At 44.7% G+C, this 21,828-nt stretch overlaps 1 protein-coding gene across 2 annotated transcripts in view; it reads left to right on the top strand.

Annotated features, from left to right (window-relative positions):
* Nucleotides 1-21,828, top strand: part of STXBP3 (syntaxin binding protein 3) — a 273,208-nt gene that overhangs the window by 242,528 nt on the left and 8,852 nt on the right. For both annotated transcript variants that reach the window (XM_063940160.1, XM_063940159.1), the window contains 2 exons: nt 175-267; nt 18,598-18,683. In XM_063940160.1, coding sequence (XP_063796230.1) covers nt 175-267; nt 18,598-18,683 — 179 coding nt within the window. The remainder of the gene's footprint in view (nt 1-174; nt 268-18,597; nt 18,684-21,828) is intronic.

Genomic DNA, 21,828 nt, shown 5'->3' with positions numbered 1-21,828 from the left:
ACTGTATATAGTTTTCTTCCTAGTGAGTTCCATATCGTGCCAGATGAAATCACTAGCACCTAACATTACTAAATCTTTATTATCAGTCATCCTAATGATGTTATTTGTTTGCAAGGGTGGGTGTTAAATGTAATTAAAAATCATGTTTTTTTAAGACCCTCCCTTCTTTTCTAGTCTACACAGCGCAAACCGTCGAGGAGGGATCGATCAAGGGAAGAAACATTTCAGCTCTCTAGGTGGACACCTTTGATAAAAGATGTCATTGAGGTAAGATAATGAATTCTTGTTGATTTAGTGGACCTGCCATAAACTTTGCATGGCAGTTAGGCTGTATAAAGCTGGTCATACACCAGACCAACTTTCCTCCAACTGACCAGCCGTCCAACTTATGAAGACCGAGAAAAAGAGGGGGTACCAACCGCACAGGTATTACGCGTACCAATTGTTATATCATGGTTGGGAGGTAGATCTAACCAAATTATCTTAGTTCCAAGATTTTTGTATATTAATTGGTGACGGAAGTTGGTGGTGCACCCTGAGAATAAGGAGTATACTAGTATGAAAAAAAGGTACCGTGAGAACACGGCACTAGATGCTCCTATGTTGGGGCACTCTGTCTACCACTAGATTATTGTCTGGATACAGTGGACATATAGGGTATTATAAAACTTAGCTTTTATTAATCATCACACAATAAAATTGGAGTGGGTTAAACTCCAAAACATGTTAAAAGGCAAAATCTGAACACACCACGTATACAGAAAAAAAAAAACACAGCATAATTAAAAGGTACACAGGTTTTGATTCTTGTAGTTAGGCCACAGCCAGGATTATCAATAATGAAACGATATATGTCAAATGTTTGTTTTCCATATGAAAGAAATAGGCATGACTTTCACAGTATTTTCTGGGTTCTGCTGCCTCGCATTTGCCAGAGCATTGAATACGTGGTGAGAGACCCCTACTAGTACCAGCCAATGGAAAAGATAGAAGATACCCGGGTATTTGTGGAGTGTTATTTAGTTTCTGCTTTCGGCTGATGATACGTGGTCAGCGCAGCCGATGAGAGAACTACTGACACTCCAATACTCCGATATTGAAAAATGGATAGGATCTAGTATGGTGTATTTCTGTTTCACCTTAAATACCTGAGAAACTTTCTCAGTCTTAAGTTAACTGTCATGTAGCAGAATATCCTGGCTATAGAGGAAAGAAGAGGAAGTCATATTACAACCGTATTCTCAATGCCAGTCAGAACAAAAACAAGTCCGTTATGCAGATTAACATTGGTAATAATTATTCCATATGCATGTGTGGTGGAGTGTTATTCCACCTTAAATAATTAGAAATACCCCGTGATCATATACAGTCTTATCACATATAAAAGACGTACTAGCAAGAAAGAAGGATACAATGTTGCTAATCCCTCGTTGGTCTCTTATTGCAAAGAGAAGTATTACCAACTATTGCAACAAGTTCACTTAAATTGTATCTTTACTTGCATTGCCCGTCAAAACAGAAACAGATATGGTATACATCAACATTGGTGCTGGTTATTCAAGCAGTAAAATACCGAAAAAGGTGTATTGCACACACAAAAGTTCAATGATAGAAATGTTCAATATACAGTATCTGACAACCCGTGTGTGCTATGCCTAGTTATGCTGACAGCTTAGTTCCATGAATTGGCTGCCCCACTATGGGTTCCCTCAACCAAAGCTAGTCCAGCACTAATAAAGTGTAGCCTATGCCTATTATACTACATAATCAATTGCATGAGCAAGTATTAACGGGCAACAGAGAATGTTGAAAGGACATGTATAGGACCTGGGTACAGGGCAGTCCGCCCTGCGCAATCAGTGAGACCGTCTAGGAAAGCTTCTTTACGTACGTTTTGCCATTGGGCAGCTTGTTCACAAGGGGAACAGCTCACAACCGTCCAACTTGTCTGTCCAATTAAAACGCTGCTCCACACTTTTCCATCAGACCAGCCAACTTCTCTCCAACTTGCGATATCACATAAGTCTGCAAACAAGTTCTGCTTAATTCTGCATATTTTGAATAAATAGATAAATATCTAAATAGATAGATACATATGTGAACATGTATCATGGGATTACTGGCATTTTAGTACATTCAAATAAAGCACTATGAAGCGTAAAAATGATTGCATACCACTAAAACTTAACACAAGGAACCTGAATGAGGTTAACTTTAATTAACATTTACCTCCCTGTTACATCCCCTAACATTAATTACCATTACAAGTGAGCAAGGGGTATTTTATTATTAATTTCTGTACAGTAAATTTCAAATGATTATCTGCCCACTTCCCCATATGCAGCAAGGGTTAAACAGAATAGGTGTCCAGGGGCAGCTAGCAGACGGTTAGCAGCCTGTAACATCTCCCTGCTTACAGTTTCCTGTTAGTCCATTAGCAACAGTTTCATTGTGGGTAAGCTGTGATCTCTCCTTCCCATCTTCCCTCTGACAGCTGCAACAGACACACTCCCTGGACGCACGCATGCACAGTGAGCTCTACAGTGGTAGACGTCACTGCAGGGAGCCGGTCCGGTATACCAAAGTCCCGGATCATTCTGTTTTTCAATGAAACCCCTCCTGCCCGTGGTGTGCAGACAAGACCGAAAGCTTGTAGAGGCAGTAGAACATGGGTCTTCAATCTGTGGCCCTCCACCTGCTGCAGAACTACACATCCCAGCATGCCCTACCACAATTTTGCTATTAAGGCATGCTAAAACAGAGGCAGGTCATGCTGGGATGTGTAGATCCACAGCAGCTGGAAGGGCCACAGGTTGAAACCCATGCAGTAGAAGGACCGACTACAGCAGATCTCAGTGTGAAGCAGGCCTACTCCAGCAGTAGCACTGGTTGTCCTCCTGCACCAACACTGCTGCTGACTGTAATCCTGGGCTGACAGGGCAGTGATAGACTGCTGCATCCTTCTCCTCCTTTCACTCCCCCACCGCTGCTACTGCAGCCTGTAATCCTGAGCGGAGAGGCTGGTGAAAAATGTAGGCTGACACTGCCGGCCAGTGTCCTCCTACTTACCGTTCAGTTGGGGGGAAAACCTCCCTACACTAGAACGAATAGTTGGGAAAAATCAAACCTATTTTTTCTCCTGCAGGGTTCACAGGTTATCCACAGGATAACATTGGGATATAAGGTAGCGACAGCAGATTAGCACCAAACGATCAAAGCTTTCAGCCTCCCAGAGTGCAACGGGTCCATCCCTAAATCCCCGCCTCCTTGCTCAGGTAATTCAGTTTTTTGTTTGGTGCTGCAGGAGCTGGACCACGGTCAGTGCGCTGCTGGTTTTTAGCAGCCATAAGCTTTTTTTATTTGATTTTTGTAGTCTTACTATTTTTGTTGAGCGATCTTTCTAAACAGCATCTTATACGTACCTTAGAAAGAGTCGCTCCAACACCTCCAGCGCTTACCCACGTGTACAGTGCTGTTTCAGCGGATGTCTGTGTAGGATGTACTAGCAAGTCCAGCAGACGTTACCAGGCTGTGGCCAGAGCACGGGGAGAAGGTAAGGCATCTGTTCCGCTTAGTAGAGGGAACGCGAGACACAGACGCACCGATTCTGGATGGAGACTACCAAACAGTCGCTGACGCGGCTGCCACCTCGGGTGCACCAGTGCTAGGCCTCATGGGTCATAGGCTCCAGGGGTAGTATAAGGCCGCGCTCCCCAGGGTTGATGTCAGCAGTGAGGAGTAAGATGCTCCCTTGGTGCCGAAACCCCCCCCCCATGACTAGTTTCCTCCGAGCCTCCCGCCATCAACGGAGTTCCCGCTTCCATCTGAGGTGCTGTGTATCTAAAAGGACCCAGTTGTAGCATAGGCAGCTGTAAGACTGGTGCGTCGGTGTTCACTTGGTCGTCTGTGTTCTCAGCATTCACTAACATATTAGTCGATCCTGGAAGCGGGGTGAGTCTCCCTGTATCCCACTCTCCTGAGCCGGGTGATACAGCACTAAGTGTCTATCTACCTTTGGTACGAATAGTTGGATAAGTGCCTGATGCATATGAGTCTGTAAACTATTGCTGCTGTTTTCTTTCGCTGTGTGACTGAATGCGTCTAAACTCCTATATAAGGTAATGCAGTAATATGTTTCTCCTACAGACTTGAAATGTATCTGTAGTTGATTATGTGCTCATATTGCTTATTATACTAATGTATAACCTGTGACTGATTGCTAGTGTGATTGCTGAATTTACTATTTTCTGTCAGTTTCTGTGTATTCCGATCCTCAATGCTGGTGCAAAGCAGGGAGGGGTTGGATTGTATGTCACTTTACCAAATTTTGAAGTGATTGCAGTCACAATTTGTGTAGTTAACACTGTAAAGGTTTGTGATTTATTTATCATGTCTTAGAGAGGCAAGAGTGAGGAGGATACACTCTCCACAGCAACACCAACATTCATGTCATGTTTGGCTTGCAAAGCTGGGTTAACCTCTCAGGATCTGGTTCAAAATGGATTATGTGCAAATTGTTTTAGCTTTCACCAAAGCCTTTTGAATAATCCGAGGCAGGCACAGGTTCAAGTTGAACCCCCATGGGCTACTTTTGCACAGACATTATCCAGTATAACTGAGCGGATAATGTCAGCTCCTATACCAGGGATAGGTTACCCTATTAACCCTTACGTGCAACATTCCACCTGGGTGTTATCACATCCATTACAGGAATCGGCAGCCTCTCAACAGAAACAGGTTGAAAGGCCGGTGGTAAGTAAATGACATAGACATGAAACAACATCTTCACAATCTACACATGTTTCAGATGAGGACTTGTCGCACTCCAGGTCTGCATACAGAAACGAGGAGGATGGCCTCAGCTCAGTGGACATTCCTAAGATAATTAGTGCTATGAAAGCCATTCTATCCTTAGAGGAGGCAGCAGAGCCTTTGTTAAAATCTAAGGCACCTGTGTTTAAACGTCCCAAAATAGTTAGGACTCCGTTTTCTGGGTCAGAACAGCTGACGGAAATTATGCAACAGGCTTGGGTTACACCCAGTAAGAAGTTTAGAATTCCAAGGAAATGGAATTCTCATGATACTTTTTTGGCTGGGGACTGTTTAAAAATGGAGGTGGCTCCCAAAAAAGATACACATGTCATCCGATTGGTGCGAAAATCTACATTACCTCTGCCTTCAACATCATTAAATGATGTCACGGGTAGGAAAATAGATGGTTTTCTTAAAACCGTTTTCTCCTTGTCTGGGACAATCATAAGACCAGCCATGGCTTCACCCTGGATGGTAAAAGCAGTGGAAGCCTGGGCTGATGCATTGGAGGATGACCTTTCAATGGCATCTAGAGAGCAAAAATCCCATATTGCACATATCAAACAGGCAGCTATTTTTATGGAAGCAGCAGCCTTGGATATGGGTACAATTGCCTCTCAGGCATCAGCCTCAGCAGTAGCAACTCGCAGAGCGGTTTGGCTACGTACATGGAAAGCTGACTCAGAATCCAGGAAGGTTCTGGAGTCTTTTTTACTGGAGATATTCTTTTTGGTAAAGAATTGAACAGTATTTTGGAATCAGACGCAGACTCCAAGAAAGTGAAGTTTCCTTGCAAATCCAAGCCTAGATTTCCAGCTTTTTGGACTCAAGGAAAAACGAAAGGAAAGGGTTATGGCAAACAGTCTCAATCTGACAAGTCTGGTGAGACTAAAACGCATTGGGCTACTAGAGGGCCGGCTTCCAAATCGGTAGATAAGCCATCAGCCTGATCGTTCAGGCCTCCACCTGGGGGAGAGACCAACTTCAGATCTGGCAGCAGTCTACCACAGATGCCTGGGTGCAAGAAGCGGTATCTCACGGTTATGCGTTTGCTTTCAAGAAACACCCTCCTCAATGTTTTTTTTTGTACCAGAACAGAAAGAAAATTGGTGGATAGATTATGGGCGCCCTTCTAAGTAAACCACATAAAATATAACAGATTCTCAATGAATGTCAGAGAATATTTCAGCAGTATACATTCCTGTGAGCAGCTTGAATCTTCAGCATGTAATGGGTCAATCCCCCCGTATTCCAAACAGTGTTCCTCCTCTTGTTCTATTTCCTCTCAGGATGACCATAAAACAGAGGAAATGGTGGCAGAATAGTGTAACACCATTTTTTTATTTTTCACAAACAGGACAAACAACTTCAGTAAAACCATATACATAAAAGACATACAAGTGGCACGGATTATCCCAGTAAATAATGGTGATGTAATTACCGGACATAAAGAGAACCTATCAAGTTCTCAAAATCGCATGGATGTTGAAGCGGTCACAGGCAGCCTCCCGGGTTTTCAGCTCCCTGGATCCGGTAGTTACTATCACCTAGAATCGTCTGGGTATTTCCTTGCACTGCACCAACGCGTTTCAGGTCTGTTACAGACACTTTTTCAAGGTAAGACTTACTTGATAGGTTCTCTTTATGTCCGGTAATTACATCACCAATATACTGTGTGTATTGGATTTATGCTAGCCATACATCAGACCAACTTTTCTCCAACACTCCAAACTTCCAACCATCCAACTTGTCTGTTCAACTAAAACAGTGCCCCACACATCTAACCAACTTTTTACCAGTGCTCCACACATCTAACCAACTTTTCATCAGACCAACCAACCTTCCAACTTCTGTCCAACTTGTGATGTCACCGAAGTAGGCGGACAGTGCCTGCCTACAGTTCTTCAGTTTTGTTTTGTTTTTTTAATTTCAAAACATGCAGAAGTGTCTTTATTTCAGTGAAACTGGGCCTTTCTTTCACCACCATACAGTTATGAAATTTACTTATTTTTATAGTGAACTGTGGATTCCAGCATGCTTGGGCTGCCAAGGCAAATATATATATATATATATATATATATATATATACCAGATGTAGATATTCGGCACTCCCAATGTAGTAAAATGTACCGCTTGTCTGGTGCCCTCCTGAGCTTCAAAAAGCAAACATATCACAAACGATAGGCGGCACTCTAGGAATTTTCAAAAATCAAGAACATACGTGACCCTGTTCTGAAAGTTTAACGTTTCGGTTTAATGTAACCGTCGTCAACTGTCAGAACAGGGTCACGTCTGTTCTTGATTTGTGAAAAGTCCTAGAGTGCCGCCTATCGTTTGTGATATATATATATATATATATATATATATATATATATATATATATATCCAAACAGTCTGTCCCGGCACTCCCTGCTCATATAGATAACTGGCTGCGGTGCCCTCCCAGGTAAGATGAATGTAATCTCCCAGTGTAGAGTGAAAATAACAATGGGCGGCACTCAGCAGGCTTGTAGTTGAAAAAATGCAGTTAGATTAAACTAACTGCATTTTTTCAACTACAAGCCTGCTGAGTGCCGCCCATTGTTATTTTCACTCTATATATATATATATATATATATATATATATATATATACACATACATGCATATAACCCAATAATTATATAGAGATGAGCGGGTTCGGTTTCTTTGAATCCGAACCCGCACGAACTTCACTTTTTTTTCCACGGGTCCGAGCGACTCGGATCTTCCCGCCTTGCTCGGTTAACCCGAGCGCGCCCGAACGTCATCATGACGCTGTCGGATTCTCGCGAGGCTCGGATTCTATCGCGAGACTCGGATTCTATATAAGGAGCCGCGCGTCGCCGCCATTTTCACTCGTGCATTGAGATTGATAGGGAGAGGACGTGTCTGGCGTCCTCTCCATTAGAATAGAGATAGATAGATTAGATAGAGAGAGATTGTGCAGAGTCGCAGACAGAGTTAGTTTACCACAGTCAGTGACCAGTGCAGTTGCTAGTTAACTTTTATTTAATATAATATATCCGTTCACTTCTCTCTGCTATATCCGTTCTCTGCCTGAAAAAAAAAACGATACACAGCACAGTCAGTCACACAGTGTGACTCAGTCTGTGTGCACTCAGCTCAGCCCAGTGTGCTGCACAGTCATCAATGTATAAATTAAAAGCTTATAATTAATTGTGGGGGAGACTGGGGAGCACTGCAGGTTGTTAGCAGGAGCCAGGAGTACAATTATATTAATTAACAGTGCACACTTTTGCTGCAGGAGTGGTGACCAGTGCCTGACCACCAGTATAGTATTGTTGTATACTACTAATATCTCTTTAAATATCAACCAGTCTATATTAGCAGCAGACACAGTACAGTGCGGTAGTTCACGGCTGTGGCTACCTCTGTGTCGGCACACGGCAGGCAGTCCGTCCGACCAGAATTGTATTATTTATTATTATATACCTACCACCTAACCGTGGTTTTTTTTTCATTCTTTATACCGTCATAGTGTCATCCTAATTGTTACGAGTATACTACTATCTCTTTATCAACCAGTGTACAGTGCGGTAGTTCACGGCTGTGGCTACCTCTGTGTCGGCACACGGCAGGCAGTCCGTCCGACCAGAATTGTATTATTTATTATTATATACCTACCACCTAACCGTGGTTTTTTTTTCATTCTTTATACCGTCATAGTGTCATCCTAATTGTTACGAGTATACTACTATCTCTTTATCAACCAGTGTACAGTGCGGTAGTTCACGGCTGTGGCTACCTCTGTGTCGGCACACGGCAGGCAGTCCGTCCGACCAGAATTGTATTATTTATTATTATATACCTACCACCTAACCGTGGTTTTTTTTTCATTCTTTATACCGTCATAGTGTCATCCTAATTGTTACGAGTATACTACTATCTCTTTATCAACCAGTGTACAGTGCGGTAGTTCACGGCTGTGGCTACCTCTGTGTCGGCACACGGCAGGCAGTCCGTCCGACCAGAATTGTATTATTTATTATTATATACTTACCACCTAACCGTGGTTTTTTTTTCATTCTTTATACCGTCATAGTGTCATCCTAATTGTTACGAGTATACTACTATCTCTTTATCAACCAGTGTACAGTGCGGTAGTTCACGGCTGTGGCTACCTCTGTGTCGGCACACGGCAGGCAGTCCGTCCGACCAGAATTGTATTATTTATTATTATATACCTACCACCTAACCGTGGTTTTTTTTTCATTCTTTATACCGTCATAGTGTCATCCTAATTGTTACGAGTATACTACTATCTCTTTATCAACCAGTGTACAGTGCGGTAGTTCACGGCTGTGGCTACCTCTGTGTCGGCACACGGCAGGCAGTCCGTCCGACCAGAATTGTATTATTTATTATTATATACCTACCACCTAACCGTGGTTTTTTTTTCATTCTTTATACCGTCATAGTGTCATCCTAATTGTTACGAGTATACTACTATCTCTTTATCAACCAGTGTACAGTGCGGTAGTTCACGGCTGTGGCTACCTCTGTGTCGGCAGTCGGCAGGCAGTCCGTCCATCCATAATTGTATTATTATTATAATATATACCACCTAACCGTGGTTTTTTTTTCATTCTTTATACCGTCATAGTGTCATCCTAATTGTTACGAGTATACTACTATCTCTTTATCAACCAGTGTACAGTGCGGTAGTTCACGGCTGTGGCTACCTCTGTGTCGGCAGTCGGCAGGCAGTCCGTCCATCCATAATTGTATTATTATTATAATATATACCACCTAACCGTGGTTTTTTTTTCATTCTTTATACCGTCATAGTGTCATACTAGTTGTTACGAGTATACTACTATCTCTTTATCAACCAGTGTACAGTGCGGTAGTTCACGGCTGTGGCTACCTCTGTGTCGGCAGTCGGCAGGCAGTCCGTCCATCCATAATTGTATTATTATTATAATATATACCACCTAACTGTGGTTTTTTTTTCATTCTTTATACCGTCGTCATAGTGTCATACTAGTTGTTACGAGTATACTACTATCTCTTTATCAACCAGTGTACAGTGCGGTAGTTCACGGCTGTGGCTACCTCTGTGTCGGCAGTCGGCAGGCAGTCCGTCCATCCATAATTGTATTATTATTATAATATATACCACCTAACCGTGGTTTTTTTTTCATTCTTTATACCGTCGTCATAGTGTCATACTAGTTGTTACGAGTATACTACTATCTCTTTATCAACCAGTGTACAGTGCGGTAGTTCACGGCTGTGGCTACCTCTGTGTCGGCAGTCGGCAGGCAGTCCGTCCATCCATAATTGTATTATTATTATAATATATACCACCTAACCGTGGTTTTTTTTTCATTCTTTATACCGTCGTCATAGTGTCATACTAGTTGTTACGAGTATACTACTATCTCTTTATCAACCAGTGTACAGTGCGGTAGTTCACGGCTGTGGCTACCTCTGTGTCGGCAGTCGGCAGGCAGTCCGTCCATCCATAATTGTATTATTATTATAATATATACCACCTAACCGTGGTTTTTTTTTTCATTCTTTATACCGTCGTCATAGTGTCATACTAGTTGTTACGAGTATACTACTATCTCTTTATCAACCAGTGTACAGTGCGGTAGTTCACGGCTGTGGCTACCTCTGTGTCGGCAGTCGGCAGGCAGTCCGTCCATCCATAATTGTATTATTATTATAATATATACCACCTAACCGTGGTTTTTTTTTCATTCTTTATACCGTCGTCATAGTGTCATACTAGTTGTTACGACTATACTACTATCTCTTTATCAACCAGTGTACAGTGCGGTAGTTCACGGCTGTGGCTACCTCTGTGTCGGCACTCGGCAGCCCGTCCATAATTGTATATACCACCTAACCGTGGTTTTTTTTTCTTTCTTTATACATACATACTAGTTACGAGTATACTATCTCTTTATCAACCAGTCTATATATTAGCAGCAGACACAGTACAGTGCGGTAGTTCACGGCTGTGGCTACCTCTGTGTCGGCACTCGGCAGCCCGTCCATAATTGTATACTAGTATCCAATCCATCCATCTCCATTGTTTACCTGAGGTGCCTTTTAGTTGTGCCTATTAAAATATGGAGAACAAAAATGTTGAGGTTCCAAAATTAGGGAAAGATCAAGATCCACTTCCACCTCGTGCTGAAGCTGCTGCCACTAGTCATGGCCGAGACGATGAAATCCCAGCAACGTCGTCTGCCAAGGCCGATGCCCAATGTCATAGTACAGAGCATGTCAAATCCAAAACACCAAATATCAGTAAAAAGCCTCTTTTTTTCTTTGCGTCATGTGCTGTTTGGGGAGGGTTTTTTGGAAGGGACATCCTGCGTGACACTGCAGTGCCACTCCTAGATGGGCCCGGTGTTTGTGTCGGCCACTAGGGTCGCTAATCTTACTCACACAGCTACCTCATTGCGCCTCTTTTTTTCTTTGCGTCATGTGCTGTTTGGGGAGGGTTTTTTGGAAGGGCCATCCTGCGTGACACTGCAGTGCCACTCCTAGATGGGCCCGGTGTTTGTGTCGGCCACTAGGGTCGCTAATCTTACTCACACAGCTACCTCATTGCGCCTCTTTTTTTCTTTGCGTCATGTGCTGTTTGGGGAGGGTTTTTTGGAAGGGACATCCTGCGTGACACTGCAGTGCCACTCCTAGATGGGCCCGGTGTTTGTGTCGGCCACTAGGGTCGCTAATCTTACTCACACAGCTACCTCATTGCGCCTCTTTTTTTCTTTGCGTCATGTGCTGTTTGGGGAGGGTTTTTTGGAAGGGCCATCCTGCGTGACACTGCAGTGCCACTCCTAGATGGGCCCGGTGTTTGTGTCGGCCACTAGGGTCGCTAATCTTACTCACACAGCTACCTCATTGCGCCTCTTTTTTTCTTTGCGTCATGTGCTGTTTGGGGAGGGTTTTTTGGAAGGGACATCCTGCGTGACACTGCAGTGCCACTCCTAGATGGGCCCGGTGTTTGTGTCGGCCACTAGGGTCGCTTATCTTACTCACACAGCGACCTCGGTGCAAATTTTAGGACTAAAAATAATATTGTGAGGTATTCAGAATAGACTGAAAATGAGTGTAAATTATGGTTTTTGAGGTTAATAATACTTTGGGATCAAAATGACCCCCAAATTCTATGATTTAAGCTGTTTTTTAGTGTTTTTGGAAAAAAACACCCGAATCCAAAACACCCGAATCCGACAAAAAAAATTCGGTGAGGTTTTGCCAAAACGCGTTCGAACCCAAAACACGGCCGCGGAACCGAACCCAAAACCAAAACACAAAACCCGAAAAATTTCAGGCGCTCATCTCTATAATTATAGTGGCTTATATGGACTTCAGCAGTTAAACAGCTCTGCTAAATATTAGATAATAATTTATATTCCTTCAGCTGCTTATCTGGACTGCATGTGAATGAGGAAAAAGGATACATGCACAGACTGAGTTGCAACATATGTAGCAGAATCAGCTACTATATATTTTATTGCTACTTTTCATATTGTTACATGTATCTACAATTGGTCTTATTTGCTCTCCCGTAATGAGTACTTTTAGGGCGGTATTCAAATGATATATCACGCCTAATCTCCTTTCTAAAGTGATCCCCGTTATCGAGCATATCGCACCCATAGTAATCAGGTTTAGCTGCGTAACGGATTGGGTGCCCTCGCTACTGAAATTATTATACCAAGCCCATCAGCAGCAACAGAACGGGTGTGGAAGGGGCTGAAAAGAATTGAATTCCGCCCTTAATGTCTTATTGTGTGTAAAATAAATGTGTATTAATTTGGAACCACCAGCATTTCTGAATATAATTATTGGCCCTTTATATTTGTTTTAGCTTTCCCTATTAATTGAAACCTGTGCAGATAAGTCTCTGGGGTCCGTCGCAACTGAACCAATTTATTGATTAATTTCACATCCACTTAATCCACATATTTGAAACATCCATTCACGCTACTAGGTATCTGTATTTTGGTTAAATATATTTTCATGCCCCCTCTACACACACACAATTACAGCCTTACAAATGTGTGTGACAATATGTGTCACAGTGTGTATATATGTGTGTGACAGTATGTGTGTGTGTGTGTGTGTGTGTGTGTGTGTGTGTGTGTGTGTGTGTGTGTCACAGTGTATATACTTGTGTGTCACAGTGTGTGTGTGTGTCAGTGTATGTGGGTGTGACAGTATGTGTGTATACCAGTGTATATGAGTGTGTCACAGTGTACATAAATGTGTATCAAAGTGTATGTGTGTGTATCACAGTTTACATATGTGTGTATCAGTGTATATATGTGTGACAGTATATGTGAGTGTGTCAGTGTATATAGGTGTGTCTCAGTGTGTGTGTGTGTGTGTGTGTGTGTGTGTGTGTGTGTGACAGTGTGTATATATGTATGTCAGTATGTGTGTGTATATCAGTGTATGAGTGTCAGTGTCTATACAGTACGTGTCTATCACAGTGTATATATGTGTGTCTATCACACTGTATATATGTGTGTATCAGTGTACATGTGTCAGTGTGTATATATATTTATATATGTGTGTATATCAGTGTACATGTGTCAGTGTGTGTGTGTGTATATATATATATATGTCAGTGTGTATACATGTGCGTGTCACAGTGTGTATACATGTGCGTGTCAGTGTGTAAACATGTGCGTGTCAGTGTGTATCACAGTGTGCATGTGTGTGTGCGTGCGTGTCACAGTGTGTACGTGCGTGTCAGTGTGTACGTGCGTGTCAGTGTGTACGTGCGTGTCACAGTAAGTGCGTGCACATGCGTGTCAGTGTGTGCGTGCGTGTCAGTATGTGTGTGCTTGTCACAGTGTGCGTGCATGTCACAGTGCGTGTGTCAGTGTGTGTGTGCGTGCGTGTCAGTGTGTGTGTGCGTGCGTGTCAGTGTGTGCGTGCGTGTCAGTGTGTGCGTGCATGTCCCAGTGTGTGCGTGCATTTCAGTGTGTGTGCGTGCATGTCACAGTGCGTGCATGTCAGTGTGTATATATGTGTCTATCACAGTGTATATATGTGTGTCTATCACAGTGTATGTTTGTATCACAGTGTACATGTGTCATGTGTGTGTCAGCATGTGTATATGTATGTGACAGTATATACGTGTGTCAGTGTATATATGTGTGTGTCACAGTGTATGTGTGTCAGTGTATATATATGTGTGTGTATCAGTGTATGTGTGTATATCACAGGAGGATGGAGGCTGTGCCCTCTCTGCGGCCGGTGGAGGATGGAGGCTGGTGGCAGAGAGGAAGGGGTGACTGGTTCCTGATGGAGTCTGGCAGCGCTGAGGTGCCCGGTCCCTGCAACTGAAGGCAGCGGCGGGATGGACGAGGCGGCGGTGTGGAGATCCCGGCGCAGGACAGAGGCTGGTGACCGGAGGGGGATAAATGAACTGTGTGGGAGGCTGGCGGCCGGTGCGTGGAGGGAGGCTGGTGGCTGTGCAGGAAAGATGCTGGGCGGTAAGGTGGCCGGAGGGGGATAGAGTCTAGCGGCACTGAAGGCAGCGGCGGGATGGTTGAGACGGCGGTGACGTGGTCCCGGCGTGGGACAGAAGCTAGTGGCCGGAGGGGGTTTCAGGCTGGCAGCCGGTGTGGAGAGAGATGGACGGTGCGGTGGGGCTGGCGGCTGTGCAGTGGCCGGTCCCTGCGGCCGGTGCAGGAAAGATGCGGGCGGTGAGGACGAAGTAGCCGGAGGGGGATGAAGCAGAGAGGGTCACCTGCAGTCCGAAAGACAAAAGTAGGCGGACACTAGCAGGCAGTGTCCACCTACTTATCGTTCAGTTAGGGGGAAAGTTTCCCCTACACCTGAACGATTAGTTGGGAAAATCAAACCGGTTTGATTTTCCCAACTAGTTGGACAGACCGTTTCTGGCCGTTTTTCAGCGTGTGGGAGCAAACGGCTGATAATCGTTTGCTCCCACACACTGCCAGATTATCTTTCCAACCAGCCAACTAGTTGGCTGGTTGGAAAGATATCGTCCTGATGTATGGCCAGCATTAGGCTGTACCTTGTCTTTGCGCACTTTCCTGAAGTCAGGTTTTCTTGTATTTTTGTACCAGCCCGTCTTCAGTGGAACGAAGGCCAGGCTTTGCAAGAGGCAGTTCAGAAGTTGATTCAGTCAGGAGTGATAATTCCAGTTCCTCCTGCACAACGAGGACAAGGTTTTTATTCCAACCTGTTTCTAATACAGAAGCCATATGGGTCGTTCCAGCCCATACTTAAACACAAAGTGCTGAACATTTGGATGCCTCGGTTTCATATTGACAATGGAGCAGGAGGATTTTATAATATCCCTGGATATCCAGGACGCTTACCTTCATGTTCCTATAGCACTGTCCCATCATCGCTTTCTCAGGTTTGCTATCCTCCAGCAACATTTTCAGTTTCAGGCCCTATCATTTGGACTGGCTACAGCTCCCAGAGTATTTACCAAAATTATGGTGGTAATAGCATCTTCTCTCCGTCAGCAGGGGATAAGGATTTTTCCATACCTCGACAATTTATTAATACTGGCACAATCTCAGGGATTGCTTCAGTGTCATCTGTGACAGACAATAGCTTGTTTGCAGAGACATGGTTGGCTCATAAATTGGGCAAAGTCGTCCCTGGTTCCGTCACAACGGATGACTCACTTGTGGGCTGTGTTGGATTCAAGTCTTCAGAGAGTAATTTTACCTCTGAACAAAATATCCACAATTCAGTCAAGGATTCAGGAGCTGCTACACAGTGAAAAGGTACCCATTCACGCAGCAATGCGTGTGATGGGGTTGATGGTGTCAACATTCGACATGGTGGAGTATGCTCCGTTCCACTCGAGGCCTGTGCAACTTGTGATCCTTTCCAAATGGAATGGTTTTCTTCAGACAATAAAAACGCAGACTATGGTCCTTCCTCTGGAAGTAAGGAGATCATTAGCCTGGTGGCTACAGACATCCCATCTGGACAGAGGGAGACCCTTTTGGATATCAGATTGGTATATTCTGACAACGGATGCCAGCCTTCAGGGCTGGGGAGCAGTGTCAGGAAGGAATTGCTTCCAGGGGCAGTGGAACAAGGGAGAAAGTTTCCTGCCAATAAATATATTGGAACTTCGGGCCAGTAATATGTGGCACTTATTCAGGCAAAGGACATCCTTCAGAGGAAACCATTTCAAATCCGCTCAGACAATGCAATGGCAGTAGCGTACCTCAACCATCAGGGAGGAACTTGCAGCCAAAACGCAATGAAGGAGGCAAGTCACAAGTTAAAGTGGGCAGAACTTCATCTTCCAGCCTTGTCCGTAGTGTTCATTCCGGGAGTCCTAAACTAGGAAGCGTATTTTGTCAGTCGACACGCCATTCATGCAAACGAATGGGCTTTACATCCCGAGGTCTTACAAATTCTGGTAGACAAGTGGGGGTTACCGGAAATAGATCTCATGGCATCCTGTCAGAACAACAAAGTTCCTGCATATGGGCCAAGAACAAAGGATTCCAAAGCGATCTTTGTGGATGCCCTGTCAGTGAGATGGGTCTTTCATATGGCCTATGTGTGTCCATCAATCGCCCTGTTACCCAGAGTGATGCGAAAAGCAAAACAAGGAAGGGGTGGCATGATACTTATAGCTCCAGCTTGGCCCAGAAGACATTGGTACACAGATCTGCAGAGTCTGTCGATGGATGTTCCATTCCTACTCCCTCAATGTCCAGATCTACTGTCTCAGGATCCTTGCTATCACAAGCACCTGGATCCGACTGTCTTTGGTGACGTGACTTTTGAGACTTCCATCCTGAAAGCAAGAGGATTCTCACAACAGGTAATTCAAACAATGCTCAGAGCAAAGAAACCTTCCTCAGCTCGCATTTATCACGGAATATGGCAAGCCAATATTCATTGGTGCAGTGACTGGAAATTTGATCCTAGGTCTTTCAGAGTTTCCAGAGTCCTAGCATTCCTCCAGGCAGGAATGTACGAAGGTCTAAGGGTGGCTTCCTTGAGAGAGCAAGTGTCCGCATTGACTGTATAGTTCCAAAAGAAAATTGCTAAGCTACAGGATGTGCGCACTTTTTTCCAGTGAATACTGCACATTTAACCTCCTTTTGTTCCTCCTACAGTGCCTGGGACTTAAGTTTAGTTCTAAAGGCCCTTCAAGTTGCCCCATTTGAACCACTAAAACGAGTGGATCTTAAATGATTGACAGCTAAAGCTCTCTTTCTGCTGGTTATTGTTTCAGCTAGAAGAGTTCCAGATTTAGGGTCATTGTTATGGTGCCCTCCTTTTCTGATTTTTTTTTTTTTATCCAGATAGAGCAGTTCTCTGAACCAAATCTGGGTAACTTCCTAAGGTGGTGTCTAAATTCCACCTTAACGAAGAAATTGTAGTCCCAGCCTTCCAAGGACCGGATCTTTCTGCAGGAGATGCATCGTTGGACGTAGTCCGTGATTTAAGAATCTACGTGGATTGTACCAGTCCCATCAGATAAACAGGCACACTCTTCATTCTCTACGGATTTCACAAGAGAGGATGGCCTGCTGACAAGCAGACACCGGCTAGGTGGCTTTGAATGACGATTTCAGAAGCATATTCTCAAGCTGATCTCCCTGTTCCCGCTAATGACTCTGCTCACTCTACTCGTAAGGTAGGTCTGTCATGGGCAGCATAACGTGGTGCTTCAGCAGAACAGATATGTAAGGCAGCCACATGGTCTTCCATTAACACATTCATTAGACATTATGCCTTTGATACCTTTGCCTCTCATGACACTGAATTCGGGCGAAGGATTCTCCTGTCCAATCAGGAGCGCCCCCACCACTAATTTGCTTTGGGACATCCCAATGTTATCCTGTGGACCCTGCAGAAGAAATAATCGTTATGGTAGACTTACCGTTGATAACTCAATTTCTCCTAAGTCCACAGGATCCACAGGGGTCCCACCCTGATTCACCTGATTTGAGGATCCTTTCACTCGCTAACCTCTTCCTTCTTGTATGGAAGGATGTGCATGTATGTTCTTCTCGCCTGATTAGGACTCTCTATGATGCTCCTGCCTTGAGCTTTGGAAAACAACTGAATTGCCTGAGCCAGGAGGTGGGGATATAGGGACAGGCCCGTTGCATTCTGGGAGGCCGATAGCTTTGATCGTTTAGTGCTAATCCGCTGTCGCTACCTCATATCCCAATGTTTATCCTGTGGACTTAGGAGTAATAGAGTTATCAACAGTAAGTCTACCATAATTATTATATTTTCCCATCTAGTTGGACAGATTGTTATCTGCTGTTTTTCAGTGTGCCTGATAATCATTCCAGCAGGTTAACTAGTTGGCTGGTTGAAAGAAATCATTTTGATGTATGGCCCACATTATCCAAGCTCACAAGTAAAACCACTACTACTGCAAACTTTGTTTTCCACTTCACCACTGTCCACCTGTGAAAAGTGTTGGAATGGAATTGGATGGACCTCTCCCCTTTTCCTCCTGCAGATAGAATTGCTTTGTGTGTCAGAAGGCACTAAGGACCACTTTGGCTCCCATAGGAAAGTCTTCGATCCAAAGAAAGATCAGATAATTGTTTTCACATGTACCTCTGTCCAATAACACAAATAAAAGGAATATAAGTTACATTGCTTTTTAAAAGAAAAGAATAATTAAAATACTGATGAATGTGTAGTTGCAATTGATAATAAATTTCGGAGTAGTAATAGTGTTTGTCACAATTTATAGTTGCTTCACATTTCATATTTTTGCTTTAAGGACAACATAGAAAATAAGCTAGACTCACGGGAGTGGCCCTACTGCTCGGAGTGCCCTGCAGCGTGGAATGGCTCCGGGGCAGTCAGGTAAGTGGAGACTTCTGTTATTCCCTTACAGACCAGGACTTTTTCAAAATACTGTCTTTGTACTACAATGGCCTTCATAAGATGCATATAATGCATACTTTGCTGCTGGACATGAAATAAACCTATTGCAGTGATAATTGTAGCAGTATAGTGTTATAGAATAAGGGTTTAATCGCATGGTACTGGTTGCTCTGCTCCAACTGAATATTGTCCCTAATATATAAATACATCCTCATCCAAGTGACAGCAAATACTTTCCGCGAATGTAGAAATTCCCTTTCACTAAGTAAGAATGGGTTGGCATAAATCAGACATTTTCTATTACTCCATTATTCTGGGACTTAAATCACTTTAAAACAATATTGTCATGCCTACATACAAATACTCATTAAGTATGGATAGACTGAAAGAAAGTGACATCAAATGTACCCCTCTGATGGAAAGGCTATCCAATGCTAAAATCTGCCTTACACTATTCACTGAGTGGCCAAATTATTACGACTACAAGGTTAGTGCCAATTTCTGTCCTTAATAAGGCTTGAATTCTCTAGGCATGAATCAGATGGCCCAGACACTCACATGAAACAAACCTCATGCCATAATGTGGCCTCCGCAAGCCTGAAGAGTTGTGATTATGCAAGAAGGATCCATGCTGACATGCTGTTGTCTCCATATCCTCCCTCTACCATCTACATGGTGTAATTGAAAATGTTATTCGTCAGACCACATGACCCATTTTCAATAATTCCTGTCTAGTTCCTGAGTAAACTGGAAGTGTTTCACCCTGCAGCACATAGCAATGGACAGGCATTTTGCTTCTGATGTCCATATGATGTAATGTACTTCATTGAGGGGCCATCTGAAATGGTCCCTGATTCAGGCCATCCGTATTGTGATGCACTGTTGCCAATTTGTGGGACTGAGCAAGGGATACATTTAGGATGCCGGTGGTCAGGTTGCTGGCAGTTGAAATCCCGACAGCCGCCATTTCGATCGTAGGTATGCTGGGAAGGTAGGGTTAGGCTGTGAGGAGGGTACGGAATAGGTTTAGGAACCACTGGGAGGAGATAGGCTGCGGGGAGGGGGGGGGGGGGGGGGCGGTTAGGCTGTGGGGAGGGTGGGGGATAGGTTTTGGCACCACTGGGAAGGGTTAGGGTTAGGCTATGAGGAAGGGAGGGTTAGGCTGTGGGGAGGGTGGGGGATAGTTTTAGGCACCACCAGGGAGAGTTAAGGTTAGGCTGCGAGGAGGGGGGTTAGGTTTAGCCACCACCGTGGAGGGTTAGGCTGTAGGGGGGAGAGGGTTAGGGTTAGCGGGTTATTGGGGAGGGTTAGTATACCTGTACTTACTGTAACCCTGTCGGGATTCTCTCCATTGGGATGCTGCTGTCGGTCCTCTAAATGCTGGCAAAGCATATCACACCTTTTCTCTTACGTCCTAGAGGATGCTGGGGTCCACATTAGTACCATGGGGTATAGACGGGTCCACCAGGAGCCATTGGCACTTTAAGAGTTTGAGAGTGTGGGCTGGCTCCTCCCTCTATGCCCCTCCAACCAGACTCTGGTTAGAAAATGTGCCCGGAGGAACCGGTCACAGCTAGGGGAGCTCTCCTAAGTTTTCCTAGTAAAATGTTGTATTAGAGTTTATTATTTTACAGGGAGGCTGCTGGCAACAGCCTCCCTGCTTCCTGGGACTTGGGGGGGGAGTAGTGTCCGCCCTGCGGGGTCTGAGCCACTTTCTCCGCTGACAGGACACTGAGCTCCTGAGGAGTCAGATCGCTCCCCGCCGCAGGGGATCGCTCGCCCCAGCAGCATGCCGCCACCCCCTTACAGGGCTGAAGAATCGGTGGTGAGTGAGACACCGACACCCCTAGCAAGCGGGGGATCGGTGTAAAGATGGCGGCAGCAGGGTAGGAGCGCAGTATTAACTGCGCTCCGGGAGGCTCAGCGGTACATGGTGCGGCGCTGTGAGGGGCGCCCTGATCCAGCGCTACACCCTACACTGGTCCCAAAGCCTGTCGGGGTCCTCAGATCTCAGCCAGCGCTCAATCCTCAGGCCAGTATAATCAGTGGAAGAGCAGGAAGACCGCGCCATTTTGGGGACGGAGCTTCTCCTCAGAGTGGACCCAGCAGCTTTCAGCGCCATTTTCCTGCCTGCACAGCGCTGATAAGGAGAAACAGGTCCCTCCGCAGCAACTCCAGTTATCTGTAAACGGTACCAGGGGGTTGTAGAAGGGGGGAGGCTGCAATACGACTGTGTATCCTATTAGGTGAACAGTCAGCGCTGACAAGGGGTCTCCTTTTGGTTAGAAGTGCTGTGTATGGGTTGGCTCCAATCTCTGTCTCTCTTGCCATTCTTGGGGGGAAACTCTGCCCTCCCCTGTGTGTGGTGTGTTTGGTGGTCTCCTTTAGCTATGTCCAGGGACACTGTCATATGCTGCGGAGGATATGTCCTCCCGGGATGATCCCATTCCATGTAATCAGGATAGCACTGGTTTAGCACAGGTTCCAGCAAGGGAACCTGAGTGGTTTTCCTCTATCAAATCTTGGATTTCTCAGATTTCAGACAGGGTTGCAAGTAAAACCCAGGTATTACAGAACTCTATGGCAGTAGGGCCCGATTCTGGTACCTCAGGACGCTCCGCTATATACCCCCACGAACGTGCGCTTGTTCATGTCATGCAAGATGACATGGATACCGATTCTGATACCACAGACGGTACTGGGGATGTGTTGCGAGGGTCTGCCTCTCTTGCAAAGGGGGTGCAATTGATGATAGAGGCTATCAGGGATGTGTTGAATATTAGTGATGCCACACCTGAGCAGGTTGATGAGGATTTTTTCACTGAAAATAAGAAAGCCTTGCAAACCTTCCCTGCGTCAAAGGAATTAAATGCTATATTTGAGAAAGCATGGGAAAACCATGTGAAAAAATTCCAGATCCCTAAAAGGGTCCAGGTGGCGTTCCCTTTACCTGAGGAGGATAGAAAAAAATGGGAAATCCCGCCAATTGTTGACGCATCTGTGTCCAGACTCTCAAAAAAGGTGGTTTTACCTGTTCCGGGATCTACCGCCTTAAAGGAGTCAGCTGATCGTAAAATGGATAATACACTTAAATCAATGTACACCGCTTCAGGGGCCATATTAC

This window comes from Pseudophryne corroboree, chromosome 9 (assembly GCF_028390025.1).
Source record: "Pseudophryne corroboree isolate aPseCor3 chromosome 9, aPseCor3.hap2, whole genome shotgun sequence".
NCBI lineage: Eukaryota > Metazoa > Chordata > Amphibia > Anura > Myobatrachidae > Pseudophryne > Pseudophryne corroboree.
This window is presented reverse-complemented; position numbering and strand designations above follow the sequence as displayed.